General features: G+C 43.0%; 1 protein-coding gene and 1 long non-coding RNA gene across 2 annotated transcripts in view; one reads left to right on the top strand and one right to left on the bottom strand.

Annotated features, from left to right (window-relative positions):
- LOC310863112 (semaphorin-3D) overlaps nucleotides 1–16922 on the top strand; it is a 134450-nt gene extending 117528 nt beyond the window's left edge. The window contains exons 13-18 of the mRNA XM_083771257.1: nucleotides 5383–5471; nucleotides 11728–11769; nucleotides 12039–12196; nucleotides 12722–12786; nucleotides 14813–14973; nucleotides 15684–16922. Of these exons, the coding sequence (XP_083627383.1) occupies nucleotides 5383–5471; nucleotides 11728–11769; nucleotides 12039–12196; nucleotides 12722–12786; nucleotides 14813–14973; nucleotides 15684–16307 (1139 nt within the window). The 3' untranslated portion in view covers nucleotides 16308–16922. The remainder of the gene's footprint in view (nucleotides 1–5382; nucleotides 5472–11727; nucleotides 11770–12038; nucleotides 12197–12721; nucleotides 12787–14812; nucleotides 14974–15683) is intronic.
- A 137-nt stretch (nucleotides 16923–17059) lies between these two features.
- LOC310863113 lies at nucleotides 17060–19350 on the bottom strand. Its single transcript, XR_014569640.1, has 2 exons — nucleotides 18778–19350; nucleotides 17060–18186 (listed from the first exon to the last, which is right to left on the bottom strand). It is a non-coding gene; the product is annotated as an uncharacterized lncRNA (long non-coding RNA).
- Nucleotides 19351–21195: the final 1845 nt, after the last annotated feature.

Here is a 21195-nt window from a genome sequence, read left to right as displayed (position 1 = left end):
CCAGGGTTAATGGCGGAGACGCGTGATAAATGGTGGAGGTTATTTAACCCCTGGTGACAGGCCCTGTGAGGCCATGAGGAGGTCTGACTGCTCCATACATCTCCTCTAAGTGGATTCCTCTCCCTGTGTCTCTCATCTCCCCCATCAACCACCCATCCACCTGCGTGATAAATGCCCTCCTTAAATGTTCTTTAGGAGAGGAGTTATGTTCACACGTATGCCCCACTCACAGCTGCACATGGTTCTACCGTCTCTCAACTGCCCGTCTACAATCATGAGTAATGTTCACCTATACGTATAATTGTCTTTGAGAGGAGTCGTTTTCACATTTTTAGTTGGAACGGTCAGCCGTCAAGATGCCTATACGTCCGTGCGTGATTAATGTTCATCCGAGGCTTTTTACCGAAGCAGTCAACCATATTCTGAAGTTATACTAGACTCTTTCACCTTCAGTGAAAAAAAATGCTTTTGGGGCTTTTTGTCAGTGGAGGGAGTGGTGGGCTGTTGGGAATTCTTGAAGTGTTGTTGTGCATTACACAAAAATACCTTAAAGAAGAACAAAATATACAACAGTATACTATAGAGCGTCGCAGTCCCGCCCCCTTTCATGACGACGCCAGGCCCAGGAAATGATTCCCAATGCATTTTTCCCATAGACATTTCAAAAAGTATTGAAGATGATTATGCCGCGGACAAAGCCAACTCGAGTTGTGACAAATCATGACAATAAACACAATATTTCGGACCAAACAAATAATTACAAAGAAAAAAAACAACAACAAAAGTGTTGTAACCTGCCGTTTTTTCGGCCCAAGAAATTGTGTTTGTTGTCATGATTTGTCACTCACAACTCAAGTTGTCTTTGTAAGAGGCTTAAAAGGTCTTTAAATAAATACTTTTTGAAATGTCTATGAGGAAAATGAACAGGGAATCATCCTGGGCCCTGGTAGGGGGCGGGACTGCGACGCTCTATACACCCTCAACAAAGCTTGCAGGACAAAATAAATAATTGAAATATACACAGTGATCATTGCTTTGGTAAATGTTAATACATTTGTACATTTTTCACAGCAATGGCCAAAACTGAACAACACACAATTACCTGATCTTTAGTGTTAATTTATGTTAATTTGTAACTCTGGGAGTGTATAACTATAGGCCAACTAACCACTACACTGTAATTACAGTAGTAACAGCAGCCCAAACTGTGCTTACTGGTTGAATTGTGTATATCAGATAGACCTTTTCTGTGGTTCCTTAAGCCATGTTATTTCACCATTCTTTCTACCACAACCCACCTCAGCCATCACTGTGTGCAATGGACCGTGTGAGTTAACCATTCTCCATAATGACTTGTTTGTTACACATACCTCTCATCCTCCCATCAACTGTCCCTGTACTTTGCATGCTAAATTTACTTAAGGGTATTTAACCACTTGGACCTCCCTCCGGCATCGATATTCTGAGGGGGGCATTAGCAGATCTATACTAGCCTACCGCGGCTATTTTGGGGCGAAAATAAATGTAAAAACGAACCTACTGAGGTCAAGGCCGGGTGCGTTTGAACATGCGCACCGGGAGCACACTCGCCTATTAGTTTGTATTGGCAGTGCGCTCTGTGTGCCTATAACCAAACGCACCTCCAGTTTACTACGTCTAGACTAGAGGGTATAAGTGGTTAAGCAATTTAAACATTTCTAGTTCTGTTAATTCCATCGATCTATCTGCTTCTAAATCTAGGAGTTTCTGTACTGTATCAGACCTCAGTCTACTGTACATATTGTACTTCACTAATACGGTTTGACATCTTTAATTATAGTTTTCATATTTTGAATCAAGCAAGTTGTTCATCTTGTCTCACCAAAGTTGTATTTGTTAATGTTACCGTTGTCAGTAACTTTAACGCATTCTGACCGGGCACCCATTTTGGTGTCAGCATCATGTTATGCTTTAGCTATTTAAAAATAGCAGATCTACAAGCTCATATCGCGCCACCGAGTGGCGCGATACGAGCTTGTAGGTCTGCTATTTTTGAAAAATCGAAGAGCGACTGACATTTTTAGAATCTGATCTCAGGTCAGAATGGGTTCATCAGACCAGTGTGTGTCCGGCGGAAACCTCGTATGAATCTGATCTCAGGTCAGAATGGGTTAACCTTATACTCTACTCTTATTCATTTAAGATGCACTGGTGCAGAATGCCAACTGGTGCTAAGATGTCATTAAAATAGCAGGATGTGGTGTGGCTTCTGTAAGCAGCGAACGAACGCACTGAACCACGGCCATGTTAAACATTCACTACAGCTGCTGCTGTTGGATTCCTGCAACCATTGAGTTGCTTTCTCCTTTTACAAACCAACCATCATCCAACTGGAATGCAGGGTTTCCATCCATGGCACTGACATGAGGATTCTGGCTAAAATGTTTAGTATGTCGTAATATCATGGATTGAAAAGAAGTACTAGAACAGTACTAAGATAAGATAAGACAAGATAAGATAATATACATTACAGTAATTTCCCCTGGACATTATTGTTTGTGTAATAATGTTTTCCTGGACTCATCTATGTAAAGCGCCTTGGATAAAGGCGCTATATAAATGCACCATTTACCATTTACTCAGTTCGAAGTAACTACTCAAGTACAAAGGTAGTTATTTTGAAGACTATTTTTAGTAACCTATACCAATCTGGGGGGACCCATTCGGTAAAAAGAAAGTCTTGAGATATTAGTAACTTACTTGCCAGGGGTTAAGTTTCTTGCTCAGGGACACTTTGAACATCATGTAGACTGGCCCGGCCGAGTGTCGAACCGGCGACCTTCCCAGACAGCCAAGCCTCTCTTGCTACTCAGCTACAGCCGCACCAAAGCTCTGTTCGTATTTTATGCAGGGAACGCTAAGAAAGCTTAGAAATGCGGTGCATTTTAGCAACTGGAGAAGTGTTATTATAACACCCGTCCACCCACTCACCAAATAGCCGCTTGAGAAAAACACTTGACCCTGAACTGCTCCTGCATGGCCCCTGAGACATGCACAGGGGTCATTAATGGAAGACGCTTTCAATTGGGCTTCAGCTTCCAGTTGTCAGAATGTTTAACTGTGTGCATCTGTAACAGGCTATTACTGAGCCTTCTTGTTCAGTCAACATATTCAGCTTAAATAAAGGCTTTGAAGGCTTTGTACTGTATCTCCATATTTCAAAAGTTTCTTTCCTACTTGCCACCACTCCGGTGGTAAGGTGACACCGGAGCTGAAATAACGTTTAGCGGTGTTGTAGCAAACGTTGTAGCAGTGTTGTAAGTAAAAACAGAGAGAAGGGCTGGGGCGGTGGCGGTGGTATGCTCTTCACAGCGGCTCGTAACGTCATGTTGTAGTTCGGTGGTCTCCTCACCACCGAAAATCCAGACTATGAATAACGCTTAACAGTGCCACACAGAAAGTTCAAGGTTAGCAGAAGTAGCAAAGAATTAGCGATGAGCTTGTAGGTGTTGCTATTTTGGCTATTCTTTTAACTTTTCTAAGAAAGAGAAAGTGGTTACTTCTCTCTGGTTTTCCTCATCCTTTAATAAGAGCTTGTAACTAAATAACTACATTGGAACACATGCTTCATTTTCTTTTCTCCATTTCCTGAAAAGTAACAGCTTTGGACAAGGTTTCCACCAAGGTTTCCAGCGACACTTTGAGACACAGTCTCATTGTTCTTGTTGTGTGTGTGTGTGTGTGTGTGTGTGTGTGTGTGTGTGTGTGTGTGTGTGTGTGTGTGTGTGTGTGTGTGTGTGTGGGGGGGGGGGGGGGGGGGGGGTGGAGGGGATGTGCCGTTTGGGGGGTTATTATGAAGCACTGGCCTTGAGTCTGAACTAAGAGCACTGAACTCTCTGTGCAACAACAACATAAGACAGACAGACAGAAGATAGCATCTCAGGCCTGGCTGAGACAAATAAGGTTGTGATCACATATAACAGTTCATCATTAGCCCATGTATGGTAGGCTTGTTGGATGGACACACACATACACACACGCACACACGAACACACGTGACACGCGGGCTAGCACACTCACACAGGCATGCATGCCACACACGGATTTCCCAAAGTAGATTCTCTGGGAGCATCCTGACATTATAAGCTAAGGCATTAATGTATCAGGTTTGTTTATTGTGCGTGCATGCCCTGTGTGTGTGTGTGTGTGTGTGTGTGTGTGTGTGTGTGTGTGTGTGTGTGTGTGTGTGTGTGTGTGTGTGTGTGTGTGTGTGCGTGCGTGCGTCACATGCATGCGTGCGTGCGGTGGAATAAACCACCTCATAAATTCTGCTCCAGGTGTCTCATAGGGTCCGTTGCCACGGTTACAGCTATAGAATGTATACGCAGTCACCTGGGCAACCGCTACGGAACGGCTGACTGTGTCAGGCTCTCCTCATAGTGTCTGGACTCTGGACAAGTTGACATGTCAGCTTACAAACTCAAAGAAACATGAGTTAAGGCATGATAACTTTGTTTTAGGCGTGTTTCTTTTTCTTTCTCCCCCCCATTTATTTTCCTGCAATTTATTTTTGTCAATTATCGCTGGTGGGCCAGTTCTGGCCCATGGGCCACCTGTTACCTACCACTGCTGCCATAGAAGAGCATTACAATATGTACAATTGAACTGAAGAAAGAGGAAGATAAATAAAATGGGACCATACTACTAGTCTAGTACCAATAATGGAATGGAACTGAATCACTCAAATGAGGCCTTCTTACAGTTGTGTTTTAAGGTTCCACCCATCCTCCTAATGTCGCCATCCATTGTTGACCTAATGTTGAAACATGAGTGTATTGCAAAAGTATGGAAAATAACAATGACAATTTATGGTGGGTGCCAACAGTTTTCCTTCCTGTCATGGAGTTCTTCTAAATGTAGTCAAATTACACACAACTGTTTTGCTATCTGGCTGGTTTCGTAGAATTTCTGTTAATCAATTTCACATGAACTATCAAACTAAAGATGATAAGGGAGATTTCTGTTGCTATAAATGGTAAATGGTGCATTTATAAAATGCTTTTATCCAATGCGCTTCACATAGTGTGCACTGTGCACTCACCCATTCACACACACACACACACACACACACACACACACACACACACACACACACACACACACACACACCGAGCGAAATCTAGACAAATCATCTCTTATGGGCGTCCCTGGCTCAATCTTTTCAGACATATTTGATTACCACTGTGCTATACGCTACTACATACACTACCCCTGCACTACACTCACTGTCCCACGCAGATATGCTATAGGTCTGTATAGTGTTCTTTAAAATATGGTTACTGCATGAGTTAGAAGGCTTGGAATGTAAATGAAACTCAGAGCTTTGTTTTTGCGTGGTTTCAGACGACGGCAGGGTGGTGAAAGCCGTGTCGGTGATCAAAGACAACTGGGACACAGAGGAGGTGATTCTGGAAGAGCTGACCCTCTTTCAGGTAAGAAGAACTTCTGTTTTGGGTCCATAAAATGTACCTATGTCGCATAAAACACACAATACTGTACTTTTTGAGTTTTCGAGGGTATTAGATCCTACCAGCCGTCCTAATTGTGCTTGAATAAAGCACAAAGTTTATATATTGATAAAATAAATCACATTGCATCTTGAATGGATGTCGGCTATAGGTTTCACGCCATGGTAATGTCAGGTTGTAGTCTAAATAACATAATACCACAATTTAGGAATATCAGAACAGAATCTTTATTTATTTTTATAGTTTATAGTTATAAACTGGCCGGGGGCCACAACTGTAGAATGATTGTGTGGACATTTGTGAGTTCTAAAAATGCGTTTTGTGCTCAAACACGAAGATTTATGTATATTTCTGCACAGTAATGAGCAGGATAATATGTCTATACGCTAACTTAGAATAGATATAGTGTTGACCTATATTTGACATATAAACATATTTGCCTTGACATTAACGACCGTCAACGAGCACCAGCTGGACGGACACGCACGCGCGCGCGCACACACACACACACACACACACACACACACACACGCACACACACACACACACACACACAGTTCATCTATGGCATCTATGGTTCTCAACCTTTTCTTGATCAGGGCCCAATTGAAATTCTTACTTGGATCAATTTGAGCTGGGCTACTGTTTATCCTTATCACAATGAAGAGTCATTACTGTTTATCCTTATCACAATGAAGAGTCACTTACTGTTTATCCTTATCACAATGAAGAGTCATTTACTGTTTATCCTTATCACAATGAAGAGTCATTTACTGTTTATCCTTATCACAATGAAGAGTCATTTACTGTTTATCCTTATCACAATGAAGAGTCATTACTGTTTATCCTTATCACAATGAAGAGTCATTTACTGTTTATCCTTATCACAATGAAGAGTCATTTACTGTTTATCCTTATCACAATGAAGAGTCATTTACTGTTTATCCTTATCACAATGAAGAGTCATTTACTGTTTATCCTTATCACAATGAAGAGTCATTTACTGTTTATCCTTATCACAATGAAGAGTCATTTACTGTTATCCTTATCACAATGAAGAGTCATTTACTGTTTATCCTTATCACAATGAAGAGTCATTTCTTGTGGGAATCACTGATTTAAGGAACTGTGAACTGCGACCCATAACCTCTCAGGGTCCATAACACACAGCATAAACTGTCCTTTTACAGCTACAACACCAGGCTTCAGGACTTTTATGGCCCTGCAGGGCACAGAAGCAGTCCTCCCCTAGTGCCCTGTGTGTGTGTGTGTGTGTGTGTGTGTGTGTGTGTGTGGCATTGCATGTACTTTCCACTGGAACATATTTGACTGGAATAACCCCACTTAACTGGAAAAACAGATAGCAGGGTACATACTCCCCAAGGTCCAGAGGAGAGGAGAGGAGAGGAGAGGAGAGGAGAGGAGAGGAGAGGAGAGGAGAGGAGAGGAGAGGAGAGGATCATGGGAGAGGATAGGAGGGATAAACAGAGATTTATTAAAAGGGAAACTTCAGATTTTCATTAATATGTTTACTGGAAGTCAGGCACAAAAACAATGTCATTTACATTGACATGACTGCACATATAAGCACACACATGTCAAAATAAACTGTAAAACTGTACTGTACTTTTTTTTTTTTACTTTTTTTTTACCAGAAGGTAAGACAAATAAATAAATAGAAACACAAAATCTAACTGAAAAGTACCTGGCACAAAATCTTGCTTTACAAACAAATAATATACAAGTAAAATAAAATAAATGAAAGAGTAATAGAAGAAGGAACAGGAAATAACCTCACAGATTTTCTAACCTAAATCCTATTGTTCTGAATCTGAAGATCGTTCATATACTGTAGATAGTGTATCATACTGCGTATTTCACTCCTAAATATTTGCCCAATGACACAAAACGATGTGTTTGACGTCACTGTTTCATGACATCAATATTTTTTATTCCTCACACATATAAATAATCACTTCAGATACAAAATCTAAATCGCTGAAGTATCTCTTTAACTTATTAAGCATTATGGTATACTTGTTTAGCCTTTGAAAAATAGCAGATCTACAAGCTCATAGCGCGGCACGCGCTACGAGTTTGTAGATCTGCTAGTTTAAAAAGATCTTGATAATGTGGCGCAAATCTTTGAATATATATTCTTTCAGAGCGAACGTTTTTTAAACTAAAATCTTTGCTTCTGGGGGGGTCCCTGGAACAACATTATGTTCAGATGGCAGCCAATTGCATATAATTTTGGTGGTCCTTGACATGAAATAGTTTGAGAACCATTGACATATAGAAATTAGAAACATAGATTTTTCTGAAAACTGTCATGATTTAAAAGACATTTTGTAGAATCGTCCTCAGGTCTAAATGGGATAACTGGGGAGGTGAACAGAAAGGCACAGGATGGACAGATTTGAACTGCGAAGGGAAGACAATGCAGGAAGGAAGGAAAGCGACACAAATGACAACAAACAAACAGGAAATCAGATGATGCTCATAGAGTGGTCACTTACACATACTGTAGCAGCCTCAAACAGGAAGGAACCCACTTCCACCCGTCCTTAACCACCAGAACCCACTTCCACCCGTCCTTAACCACCAGACGATGACTCTGACGTAAATGTACTTCTATGAGTGTGATTTATGCGACAGGCGATATCCTATATGCCCAGTGTACAACCACAGTTGTGTACTAGTCTGTTGGCCAATGGGAGCTGCCCAGCACCACCACAGTCTACTGTTGAATTGCCTCCCAGCGTTTTCTCACGTTTTTGTAAAGCCTCAACCTAATTAATTACTTGATGCTTAATTTAATACTTGGAGCGGTACGTCTGTCAAATTCCACTACTTACGTTTAGACAATCAACTGGCTACAGTAGGTCTTGCTGTTGAACACTGGGAGGTGCACAGTAAAACACCTGTACATAGTTTATTTTGTGTGCTTTTGCCAAACAAAACAATAAGACAAACAGAAGCTACTTTGGAACTTTAATTTCCCCTGACACTGACTGACCACAGCCATGGTTTCAGTCTAGCAGCGTACGAATAATAAGTCCTCGGTCACAACGTTAAAACGAGACGTTTTCTCTGTCCTGTATGAGAGTAGTTCTCAAAGTGGGGTTCTTAAGGGGGCCCAGGCAGCCCCCAGTTAAATGATTGATAGTTAGGAACCAAGAGGACCTCTTACAGGTCTCTCTATACCGTGGCTATACAGTGTCTCTATACCGTTCCCATTCTCTCTACTCACTGCTATCTCGTCCCATCACTTGACTTACTTAGTTACTCTCTTGTTATCTTGATCCCCAATCTCTCCCTCCCTCCCTCCTCTCTCTCTCTCTCTCTCTCGCTCTCGCTCTCTCATGGTGGTCAGGGTCCATTGAGTCACTTTGTCCTCCTGTTCAAACGAGTCAGTGAGCTGGAAAAATGGAGTCACCGTGCTTCCTCTGAAGAAGAAAAGGAGGCAGATTAGATGTCTAATCTGTGTGGTTTATAGATCATAATAACCCCCACCAGATGCCTTCCAGCCAAGTCAAACCTTTAACCCCACGTCAGTTACAGTTCAATGGGCTAATTGTGAAGTCAGGTTCGGTATATATTCGGGAATTTAAGGAGTGCTTCCTTGCTGCGTAGTGTGTACTTGTACAGGTATACATACCTTTTCAGCAATGTCTTTTACTTGGCAGTGCATGTCATAGGTTAGTGCTTCTCCAATCTGAGAACGCATTCTGTACCCATTCCTTTGTTTTTCTCTCCAGGGGAACCTTTTTTGTGTAGAAATAGGAACTTGATTCGGCCCCTTTCTTAGGTCGCATTCATACCAGAGAGCTTTGCTGCGATTAAAACGAATCCTGCTGCGCATTGTCAGAAAGTGCGCTTCGTTTGGCAGGTGTGAAGGCTCATTCGAATCCTAATGCGCAGCAAATAACCGCATTTTACTCCGTCCAAAAACGTGGGTTTCGCTTCGCTTCGAATCGCACTTGACTACGATTCGGTGCAGGTGTGAATGCAATCCGCAGTAAATAAAGGAAATGAAGCAAACATAATGTGGCGGGTGAGGAGCTGAACACAGTTGGAGACGGTTAAGGCATATTTTACGCAGCGCAAAGATGTCCCGTTACTGTGGATAGACGTGGTCGAATAAGGAGACTGAAGCCCTGATCGAAATGAGGATGTGTAGGCTACATTAATCAATTGCTTAAGAAAACACATAAAAACACTGCAGTGTATTATAGCCTACATAATATTCTGTCTGTCTGTCTGTGCGTGCCGTAAAAATGGAGTGCTGTCACTGTGTGGGACTGGGGAGTTATATCAGTGCGCTCATGCAGCGCTGTGCCTCCATGCCCAAAAGAACAGTGTGTGGCGGCTGCGTGCGTAGAGAGAGAGAGAGAGAGAGAGGGGGGGGGGGGGGGGGGGGTCCCAGGCGGCACGACACACGCACGTTATGAGTGTAATTTTATCACCATAGATTTCACTGTGTAGGCTATAGTTTATGAACGGAACACATTGATAAAGGTCCCCCCTGCTGCGTTTCCAATTGCTGCGAATGACAGTGTGAAGGCAAACCGCAGCCAATTAAATATCCAAGAATTCCCTTTCCCCGCCCATACGGATCTGAGTCTACCGAAGTATTAGGTGAGAATGTGACCTTAGTCCACGGGTGTGTCTGTGTTTATATCCTACTAACAACAATATTATGTTTAGGACAGTGGTGCTGAGGGATTAGCGCTTCTTAAACCTTTTCACATCCTATATTTGGACACCCCCCTTCACGTGTTGTGCCAGGGACAAGATTTGCGTTTGCGTTCTATTCTTTACTTTTTACCCCATTAGCCTGGTCTATAATCGGTCCATGACACAGCCCTGCAAGGCCGCTGTGGGTGGTAGTTGCTGATTGATTGATTGGTTGATTGATTGATTGATACACTTGTTTACAACAGGGTCCACCTTTTTCAATTCATCAGAGCTGTGCTCTCTAATGGTGAGATGACTAAGAATTAGTTACACGAAGATGTAGAAGAAACACTGAGGGTCTGTGATGTGCTGTGTGCTAGCTAACCTAGCTCAATTAATCTCCCAAAACACACTATTTCACTGTGTAGGTTGACAGTGACGCAGGGTTGAGGATTCACCCTTTGACCTATACTGTACATACCGTAAATCAGTGGTTCTCAAACTTTAATTTCAATGACCCCCGGTTTGGTAGGCATTAGGCCCAGGACACACAGCACACCCATAACTCTGAGAGTGGAGTTACAGACTCGTCAAGATCCATTTGCTTCCTAAATATCAAGCATTTAACCATGGAGACCCCTAAAAGGACCCCTGCGGGTCCCCGGACCCCACTTTGAGAACCACTGCCTGTGAATTGATCTACACCCAGAGAGTTTGCTTTGGCTGCCGTCCATCATGTCCAAATGCCAGCAAAGATATTTTTGTAGCCGACAGAGAACCGCATTCATGGTGCCTCCGTATACCAATATTATTTAATGGGAAAAAAAGATGCTGATTATTCAGCAGCATGTATACAGTTCACAGAGCGTCTGTCCATCCATGTAATGTTTCCATCTGATGCTCTGCCCCTGACGCTCTGCCCATCATGCTATGTGACCCAGAGTAATATAGTAAGAGAGTGGCGACACTAGCGTTGACTCTCATTGTAACAATGGAATGCGGAAGTGCTCATTCTATCTCAATGGGATAGTTCCAGCCATAGGAGCAATGTTTGGAACTATAGCCCATAGGCACCCGCTTTGCGGCGAGATCAAAGCGTGTCGCTGTACTCTCCTACTCTACAGCCTGATGTGACCATGATAACATGACATCTGATGACCATGATAACATGACATCTGATGACCATGATAACATGACATCTGATGACCATGATAACATGACATCTGATGACCATGATAACATGACATCTGATGACCATGATAACATGACATCTGATGACCATGATAACATGACATCTGATGACCATGATAACATGACATCTGATGACCATGATAACAGCTTACTTCCATGTTCAGCAGACTATTTGCGCCAATTGGCCGATCACTTTCTGCTATCTGGGAAAATGGATTTGACTGTATATTGTGCCTTACGTAATTCAATCATACTTATTTTGTTAGTTAAACTTATTTTGTGTATTTGGATAGAATGTAATTTATTTCTTCTTCTTCTTCTTCTTCTTCTTCTTCTCCTTCTTCTACAGAGTACCAGTCCCATCCTCAGCATGGAGCTGTCCACCAAGAGAGTGAGTAAAAACTTGTGAATATAGCACGTGTCACATGACCATCGAGACGTGATGGAAGCTTGTACTAATTTCAATATTTTCGAGATGTTGGATTGATAATTAACGGGTTATTAAATGATCAGTTATTGATGTATTTAAATAATGGGTTAAATTGATTAGTAGGATTGTGTTAGTCTCTTTTACTTATAGCATTTCTATATTGCAGTATTGATACTTTTACTTGCGTAAAACATTTGAGTGATGTCTCCACCGCTGCCATGCGTCCACAGCAACAGCTGTATGTGTCCAGTGACGGGGGCGTGGCGCAGCTGGCGCTGCATCGCTGCGAGCGCTACGGAGCTGACTGCCCTGCATGCTGCCTGGCCAGAGACCCATACTGCTCCTGGGACGGAAGCACCTGCTCCAGATACTTCCCTACCAGCAAGAGGTACACACACGCGCGCGCACGGGTGGCACACACACGCACGCACGGCACGTGACATGTCCATGGTCAGTCAGAACAGCAGCTGTACTGTATATGACAGCAGAGAGAGAATATACAGATATAGGCTACAGTATATCTACTGTACGTGACAGCAGAGAGAGAGGCCCAGCAATAACAGTGACTGAGGAAGTCCAGGAGATTTGATCTAAAGCCAGCTGTGTGTGTTGGTCAAGGCTGTCAGCTGGCATTTAAATCACAGCTGTGTTTGACGCACACATGTACCTTAAAACATGTCAAACCGAGTAACCACACACATGGAGACGCGCACGCACGTACACGTGCACACACGCACACACAATTTATGTTGAGAACGTAATGGAATTGGACATTGTCAGTCACAGTTCCATAACAGTGTGTGTGTGTGTGTGTGTGTGTGTGTGTGTGTGTGTGTGTGTGTGTGTGTGTGTGTGTGTGTGTGTGTGTGTGTGTGCGCGTGTGCGTGCGCGTGTGCGCGTGTGGGTGTGTCAGGCGGGCGCGCAGGCAGGATGTGAAGTACGGAGACCCCTGGAGCCAGTGTCCCATCCCAGACGACGGTAAAAGGACCATCTTTTGTTTGTCTGCAAGGACGTATTTCTTGTTGTATTGTTTGTACTGTATACATTATGCAGTATGCATGTATTGTTCACTTGTTGTGTTGAATGAGATGACGCACCTCAAGGGGTTTATCCTTACAATAAAGGTACTATTATACTGTATATTTATCTCTCTCTACATTGTTTCCGTACTGTACAAATAAACTGGACTCACATCAAAGAATTACACAACCAACCTTTAAAGATGTACTGAACCTTGCCAAACCTTTTCATGTCAAGGACCCCTTCGATAGCAAAAATAGCAGACCTACAAGCTCGTATCGCGCCACTCGGTGGCGCGATATGAGCTTGTAGATCTGCTATTTTTCAATAGCTAAAGCATAACATGATGCTGACACCAAAATGGGTGCCCGTTCAGAATGGGTTAATGGAATTTCTATCTCTGGGACTCCCAATACATATTGTAAAATCAATGTTAATTTAACTCTGAGAGTGTACAAATGGACTGAGTTACAGACCCATAATGGGTCCATTTGGTTCCTAACAATCATTTAGCTGGGGACCCCCTGGTACTCCCTCAAGGACCCCTGTGGGTCCCTGGACCCCACTATGGGAACCACAAGCACTGCTTTAGGACACGCTGTGATTGGCCAGTAGCCACTACAACTTTGGGGCAGTCGGGGCAAACGCTCTCGCCAGAACATGATTGCTCTAGGTCTATAGTCCAGAACATGATTGGTCTAGGTCTATAGTCCAGAACATGATTGGTCTAGTTCTATAGTCCAGAACATGATTGGTCTAGGTCTATAGTCCAGAACATGATTGGTCTAGGTCTATAGTCCAGAACATGATTGGTCTAGGTCTATAGTCCAGAACATGATTGGTCTAGGTCTATAGTCCAGAACATGATTGGTCTAGGTCTATAGTCCAGAACATGATTGGTCTAGGTCTATAGTCCAGAACATGATTGGTCTAGGTCTATAGTCCAGAACATGATTGGTCTAGGTCTATAGTCCGCAGTTGTTGTAGGCGAGAGGCACTTCCACGTTGGCCACAGAAGTGGGGCGTGGTTATAAGCACAACCCATGTAGGATTTGGAATGTCGGGTCTCCCCAACCCACGATAACAACTAGTTACCACAGCTGATAACTAAAATGGAAATTGTAAAAAATAAATTTAGCACCTAGGCTGCTAAATCGCGGGTTCGACCCCGATCACAATGACCTTTACTGCGCATCACTCCACAATCCCCCCCCCCCCATTTCCTGATCAGCTTACTGTACATTGTACACTATCAAATACAGACAGAAAAAGACTTAAAAAATAATAATTAAATGTCAACCATCTGAAAAGTATATTAATGTATGCACTATGCAGTCAATACTTGGTCTGGGCTACTTTTGAACAAATTGTGTCATCAGTGGGGCGTGGCATGGAGGTGATCAGATGTTATGGAAGCCCAGGTTTGCTTTGATAGCAGTATTTGTTGAGTCTTATGTGTCACACGTTCCGCTTGACAATACAACCTAGTTAGTAGGGCCTGGATCAGACAAGAGAAACCATTAAGCTTAATGTGAAATACTTAAAAGGCTATCAAGGCCAATAATAAACAGATGATATGAATGACATCTCAGTGGTGGTGGTCAGTGGACTTCCATAATACATAAAACATCTGCAAATATTTCCTCTACCATTATTCTAACTAAAGTAGTAGTACTTGTGCACCATCTAGGGGACAAATATTGCAACTGCAGCTCCTTCTGCCTCCCCTCAAGGTTTTCATCTTATACACAGTAGGTGTATGTCTAGTTGAAAAACAATAATTATTGGAGTCGATCGAGTTATCGCAAACTTACAATAAGCAAGATATGTTTTCTTTATCCAGTATCAACTTTTGTTTCTGCTACTCAGTCAGTTCAGTCAAATTACAACAAGGACAACCCCAAAAACACGGCGATCATCTGTCTCTGAAGTGAAAGGCAACTATAAATACTGCCCGTGTTCTTCTTGCTTGTTTCTCTGACAGACGCTGACTCTGTGGAGGCCAAGGTGATCTATGGCGTGGAGGGGAACTCCAGCTTCCTGGAGTGCATCGCCAGGTCTCCTCAGGCCCAGCTCAGATGGACGGTCCAACACACAGAGGGCCAGCAGCAGACACTGTCCCAGACAGCAGCAGTAGGCACAGAGGTGAGGCAGCAGACACTGTCCCAGACAGCAGCAGCAGTAGGCACAGAGGTGAGGCAGCAGACACTGTCCCAGACAGCAGCAGCAGTAGGCACAGAGGTGAGGCAGCAGACACTGTCCCAGACAGCAGTAGGCACAGAGGTGAGGCAGCAGACACTGTCCCAGACAGCAGCAGTAGGCACAGAGGTGAGGCACAGCTCTCCTGCTCTCATAGTTCTTACTTCCATGCAGTGCCATCAGGCTTTGAGCTTCAGACATTTTCAGACTTCAGTGAGCATTGGAGCAATATTTGCAACTGGTGATAAATAGGCCTGTCACAAACCAGTGTGGAGTGTGAGCAGCAGTGTGAGCAGCAGTGTTTGAAATGAGATGTGAGAAATGTGGAATATTTTAATAATGCATAAATGGTATGATGAACATCCTTTCAGATGGGGGTCCACGGCCAAATAAAATTAAACAGAATCGTTTAAGGCACTACTTGAGGATGCAACACATAGCGACTGACTGTACTTGTTTTTTGTAGCCCCAGTGTATTGGCATTATATGATCTTTTTAACATTGCTCATCTATATTTCACCTTATGTAAAAATGTGTTGTTTGTTGTTTTTTATATGTGATCATGTTGTACTCAGGGTGTACTCAAGAATACACTGCTTTACAGCCTGGAAAGCGTCTAATATATTCCTCTCTCTCTCATCCTGCCTCTCCTCCAGCGCACGCAGCAGATCCCCGAAGACGACGAGCGCTCGCTGCACATGAAGCGCGGCTTCCTGCTGCAGCGGCTGGCGCTGTCGGACGCCGGCCTCTACACCTGCAGCGGCCAGGAGCACTCCTACAGCCAGGTCCTGGTGCGCTACCGCCTGCACGTCATCCCCAACCACAGCCTCCACCTCAACAACAACCAGCACCACCAGCACCACTCAGCCCCGGGAGGGGGGCCCGGGCCCGTCCTCAGCCCCGTGGTGGAGGTGGCCCCGGGACTGGGGCTCTCCCTGACACACGGCCAGGCGGGCGCCCCTCATCCTCCGTCGTCGTCGTCGGGAGGAGTGGTGCACGGGAACTCGTGGCAGCTCCCGCCGAATCAGAATCACCGCCACCACCACCCCCAGAACCTGGCGGTGGCCGCCGTGCCCCCGCCGCCGCTGCCGCTCAGGAGCTACAAGGATCTGCACATGGTGGGCAGCAACAGCCTGAGCGTGGACGACTACTGCGAGCAGCTGTGGTACCGCGAGAAGCGCCGGCAGCAGAAGCTGCGCACGCTGAAGCTCAAGCAGGAGAGCAGGAAAGCCCGCGTGCGGAGGAACAACCCGCCGCAGCGGCAGCAGAGCCCCCTCTAGTAGAACCCTGTGCCCAGAGAGAGAGAGAGAGAGACTGTCTAATGGGGTATAGGATGAGGCGCCATCCTGACCTACACTCTGTAATCCTCAGTATCATTTAACCCAGAGAATGTACAGATGGAACCAAATTAACCCTCAATGCCGTGTTCGCACTGCCAGCTACAAAAGATACAAAGATACAAAGCGGCGCTTTATCACTGCCATCAAGAGCACTTCGTTCTGACTAGCGAGAAAAATGTAAAGGAAAATACAGCCTGGGATTAAAAAAACTAGTTTAACTTCCCCCCCATTACAAGAAAGAATTATGTAATGGGGTGGCTGTATAGCTTTGTACTGTAGCTGCAGGTGAAGCCAGCTCAACTAGCATTTGTAGCTTTCTAGATTTCTAGATTGGCTGCAAGCGTCGGGCGTCGCTTTCTATCTTCACGTCTCCGCCTTCCATTGAACATGGAATTGGTAAACTGTAGCTTTGTATCTAATCTTCATGTCGCTGGCTTCCAGTGAAAATGAATGGTAGACTGTAGTTTTTGTAGCTGCCAGTGTGAACGCAGCACAAGGGTCCCATTTGTGTACTCTGACAGTACACAAATGTTACAGACCCGTAAAGGATCTATCTATCTATCTTGGTTCCATTTGCACGCTCCAAGAGTTCAATTAACGTTGAGCATTTTGAGGCCTACACTTGCAGAGGACGGCAGAGGTTATAAAATGGACTATTTTGTTGAATGACTTCTTTATGTTTTCTGGAACAACAGTGACATTTGCCCCAATTGTATAAAGTGACCCGAAAAACGTTTCTTAATTACAAATTGGAATTTAATTTCCAAATAGGAAAATGTGGTTATTGAAGTAGCAAAGAATCACATACTGTAGTACAGTATATTGGCATGAACAGATAAGATGATCATAAGTTAATGGCATACCTGGGTATTAGCGGTTTCTTTATTTTCTCAAGGCACGTTTCACGTTATGGGGACTTTTTCCTTTTTCGCGGAAGAAAATAAGCTCGATGTAAGTAAGCATTTCTTTTTCCATTTCTATGTTATTGTCATTTGCCAATTATATATTGACAAATATCATAGAAGAAAGTGTGGATCTACAGTATAAGGTGGACAAAGGAATGAATTGCTTTTTCTATTTCTGTTACTGAGCAGCATGCATTCACCGGTATTAGACAAGAGATGGCGGTGGTGTATGAAAATCCAAGTAGATCAGATGTTTGTGAACTACTCAGACCAGCCCGTTTGGCACAAACAAGTATGGCACCCATGTCAAAAGTCACTTCAATCTTCCTCATTCCGATGATGCCTGGTTTGAACTGCAGCAGATCGTCTTGACTGTGTCTACACGCAGGCCTGAATGCATTGAGTTGCTGCCCCTGGGCTCATTAGAAATGTGTGTCACAGTGCATTTAGGAGAGGTTTGTCTAATAAAGTTGAGTGCAGGATAAATGCATTTGTTGGATTTTATAGATTGATGCTATCCTTCCTATCATTTAAAGTTGCTGTTTTTCCACATCTCGTGAACCACATTTGGGTTCAAAAACCACTGGCTGAGTTAGACAATCATGTTAAGGTGTGTATCGTTTATGTCGGGCAGAAACCACTTACTGTATATCTCCATATTCATTGAAGTGAATACAATAGTCATCATCATATTCATTGAAGTGAATACAATAGTCATCATCCTACAGTGATACACAAAAGTAGCAATAGCCAATCTACAAAATCACAAATCTTCACATCGCGATGCTTTGAGAGACGTAGACTATACAAAATAATATGTGAAAGTGTGTCAGTGGGGGTATTGACAAATGACAAGAGCTTGTTACTAAATAATGGATCCATTGGAACGCATGTTATTTTTCCCATTTACACACCTGTACCAGGGGGGCAGTCAGCCAGATATTTCGTGAAGCCTCATTTGAAATCGGTAGTTCATATAATGGCCTGTTGGACTGCTGGACTGGACCCAAAAAGCCCCATAGCTCCATAGAGGCCCATGTATTTTGGCCCAACTTCACCTAGACTGTATTACCTTAATAAACATGGTCATGAATACTTTCTTCTTCCAGTCACTAGTTTAAAGTCTCATTTCTAATGTCATAATATTCTTTTTGGAAGATTATGGTCCCATTAATTAAAAAAATGACCATAAAGTCGCGTATGTTCTGAGGGGCGTGGCTACCATTACAGTCTATGATCGGGATTCCCCTCCCACTCAAGAGTCTTCTCCTCCCACTCGAGTCAAAATAAAAACCAACGGAGAAGAAGGGGGGAAGTCCCGCCTCGTTGTCTGGGCAGCCAATGACCAGCTGGTACAAAACGGAGCCAGCCAATGGCCAGCTGGTACCAAACGGATCTAGAAAGATGGCGACTTACATCAGGAATTAGCATATCATTACAGGCTTCATTTTACGTTCATGTTAGACCCGGGGAACGCTTTGTCCATATTTTTTACAGTCTATGACCTGTACATGGTCTCCAACCGACAGCGATGATGTTTTGACATGGATGCAACATGGGTCCATCACTTTAGTTTTTGTTACTACAGCACTGACAGTATGTACTATAGTACATGTATTTATAATTGTTCTTTGAGTTGTTTTGTAACTAATCTCTGCATTGATAGTACCTATAGAGTAGACTGAATGGATTTATTCTTAGGCTCAGTGCAAACACATGTATGCTTGAGAATGCATTAGCCCTTGTATAGCTCATGAATTATACCATGTAACTAATAGTTATTATTCCCCCGTCAGTGTATATTGTAGACCTCTATTTTTGATAGATGTTTGATTTTTTAAATTCTTTATGTACCTTTTACACTAAAACAATTGTCTTTGTATGAAAGATAAAGCACATTTCTCTGACATTTTTTATATGAAGCTGTGGGTCGTCAATAAGTTTGAAATAATAGCTTGCTATTTATCTCTGCAACGTACTGTTGGCCACGAGGTCAACAGGGGTCAACGTACTGTACTGTTGTCCACGAGGTCAACAGGGGTCAACGTACTGTACTTTTGGCCACGAGGTCAACAGGGGTCAACGTACTGTTGGCCACGAGGTCAACAGGGGTGTCGTTCAAGTCTGATAGTGGTGTTTGTGAATAAGCCACCAAGCCATGAGTTACAAAGAAAAATAAACAAAATACAAAAACAAATGAAGGTTTTTGAAGTCTTTTGTAATCCATAATTGTGATCCATAACTTTGTTATTAAAAAAGGAACACACAAGCGCACATACATGTGTATATTTTATGTACTATCTTATGCTGTAGAAGTGTTTATAGAAGACACCACTCAACTTACATATTGCAGTTTGCATATATTCCAATAAAAGTAACTTGTTTGACTCGGTTCCACAGATAAAACTTGTGAAAATAACAGATCTACAAGCTTCGCAGCTTCACAGCCTCTTCTTACATTATTTATCAATTTGGCCAATGTTTGACCAGTTTTAAAGCATAGTCTGTTTATTTGGGGGTCTCTAGGACACAATATTTTGAGATGGGGGTCCACGGCCAAATACATAATTTAGGGGGTCCTTGACATGAAAATGTTTGAGAACCACTGATATAGCAACATACGTTTTTCCAGAAAACTGATTTTTTTATAGGTTACAGTAATAGGTTATGGCTGTGTGCTCTGCCCTCTCCTCTACTCTCTCTAGAGACCTGTTTCGTAAATTAGTCCACGGACCCCCATAATTCTGAGAACCAGATGGACCCGTAATTGTCAATTTGGTATGCATTAGTCCAAGGACGCCCCCTAAACTCAAATGGAACCAAATGGACCAGCAAGTGTCCATTATGTTGGTTCCGTGTGTAAGCTCTCGGAGCTTACAAGGGGGGGAGGAGTGCCACATAATCAATCTGAATCTACCATATTTACTCAATTACTGTAGAATTAGCTGACATAGAAGAATCAATCTCATCCTCCCACGGTATCCCAACCTTACAGCAAGGAGCACAGCGTGGTTTTTTAAACACTGCCCTAACCTGATTCCTATATTTTGGGCATTTTAAGTGAACATTTTCAAAAATGTTCAAAAATAATCACTGGGATATCAATAATGATAGTCTGTAGACTCTGCACTCTTGTCCTAGCTGTGCCACTGTATATCCGCATATAGGCTACAGTGAAATGAAATGCATGTGGCATCTACATCTAACCCATCCTAAGCATCAAGAGCAGTATGTGGGCACTAATGGGGGATTGGCCTCTGGTTGTGAGCTTGTAGATCTGCTATTTTCAAAAGACGTTAAAACAACTTGAAATGGGACATTTTGCACAATGAGTACTTTCTACTTTTGGCACTTAAAGGACCACTTCACCACTTTTCAACCTATCTTCATATAATAGGTCCTCACTAATAATCATGATAAAATGGCACACGTTTTTCTACTCAGTCTGTGTCTCATAGGTGGGTTGTGGGTAGTTCACAAACCCGTCTACCAGCATGGGGAATCCAAGCAAATAGAAACTGCAGGCTTTCTAGTCCGGAAAAGTTGCAATGCGAAAATGGAGGCCATCGTTTTCACGATAATAAAATCTATGATGATGTCACTGGTGGACGGGTTTCTGAACTGCCCACAACCCTTCTGTGAGACACAGAGACACAGTAGAAAATATTTGTACCATTTTATCATGATTATTACTAGTGAGGAGTCGGACCTATTATAATGAAGATAGGTTGAAAAGTGGTGAAGTGGTACTTTAAAAATACATTTTGATACCAATACATTTTGAATTCTGGACTTTTATGTGTAACACAATATTTCTATATTGCAGTATTGATATGCTTTTACTTAAGTAAAACATGCAAGTACCTTTCCCACCACTGCTACTGTTGGCCACCAGGAGGAGCACTAATAGTAGGCCTGGTATG

The sequence above is a fragment of the Protomyctophum parallelum genome (genome assembly GCF_964188405.1).
Source record: "Protomyctophum parallelum genome assembly, chromosome: 8".
Lineage (NCBI taxonomy): Eukaryota > Metazoa > Chordata > Actinopteri > Myctophiformes > Myctophidae > Protomyctophum > Protomyctophum parallelum.
The sequence above is the reverse complement of the archived record's forward strand: the minus strand, read 5'-3'. Positions and strand labels throughout refer to the sequence as shown.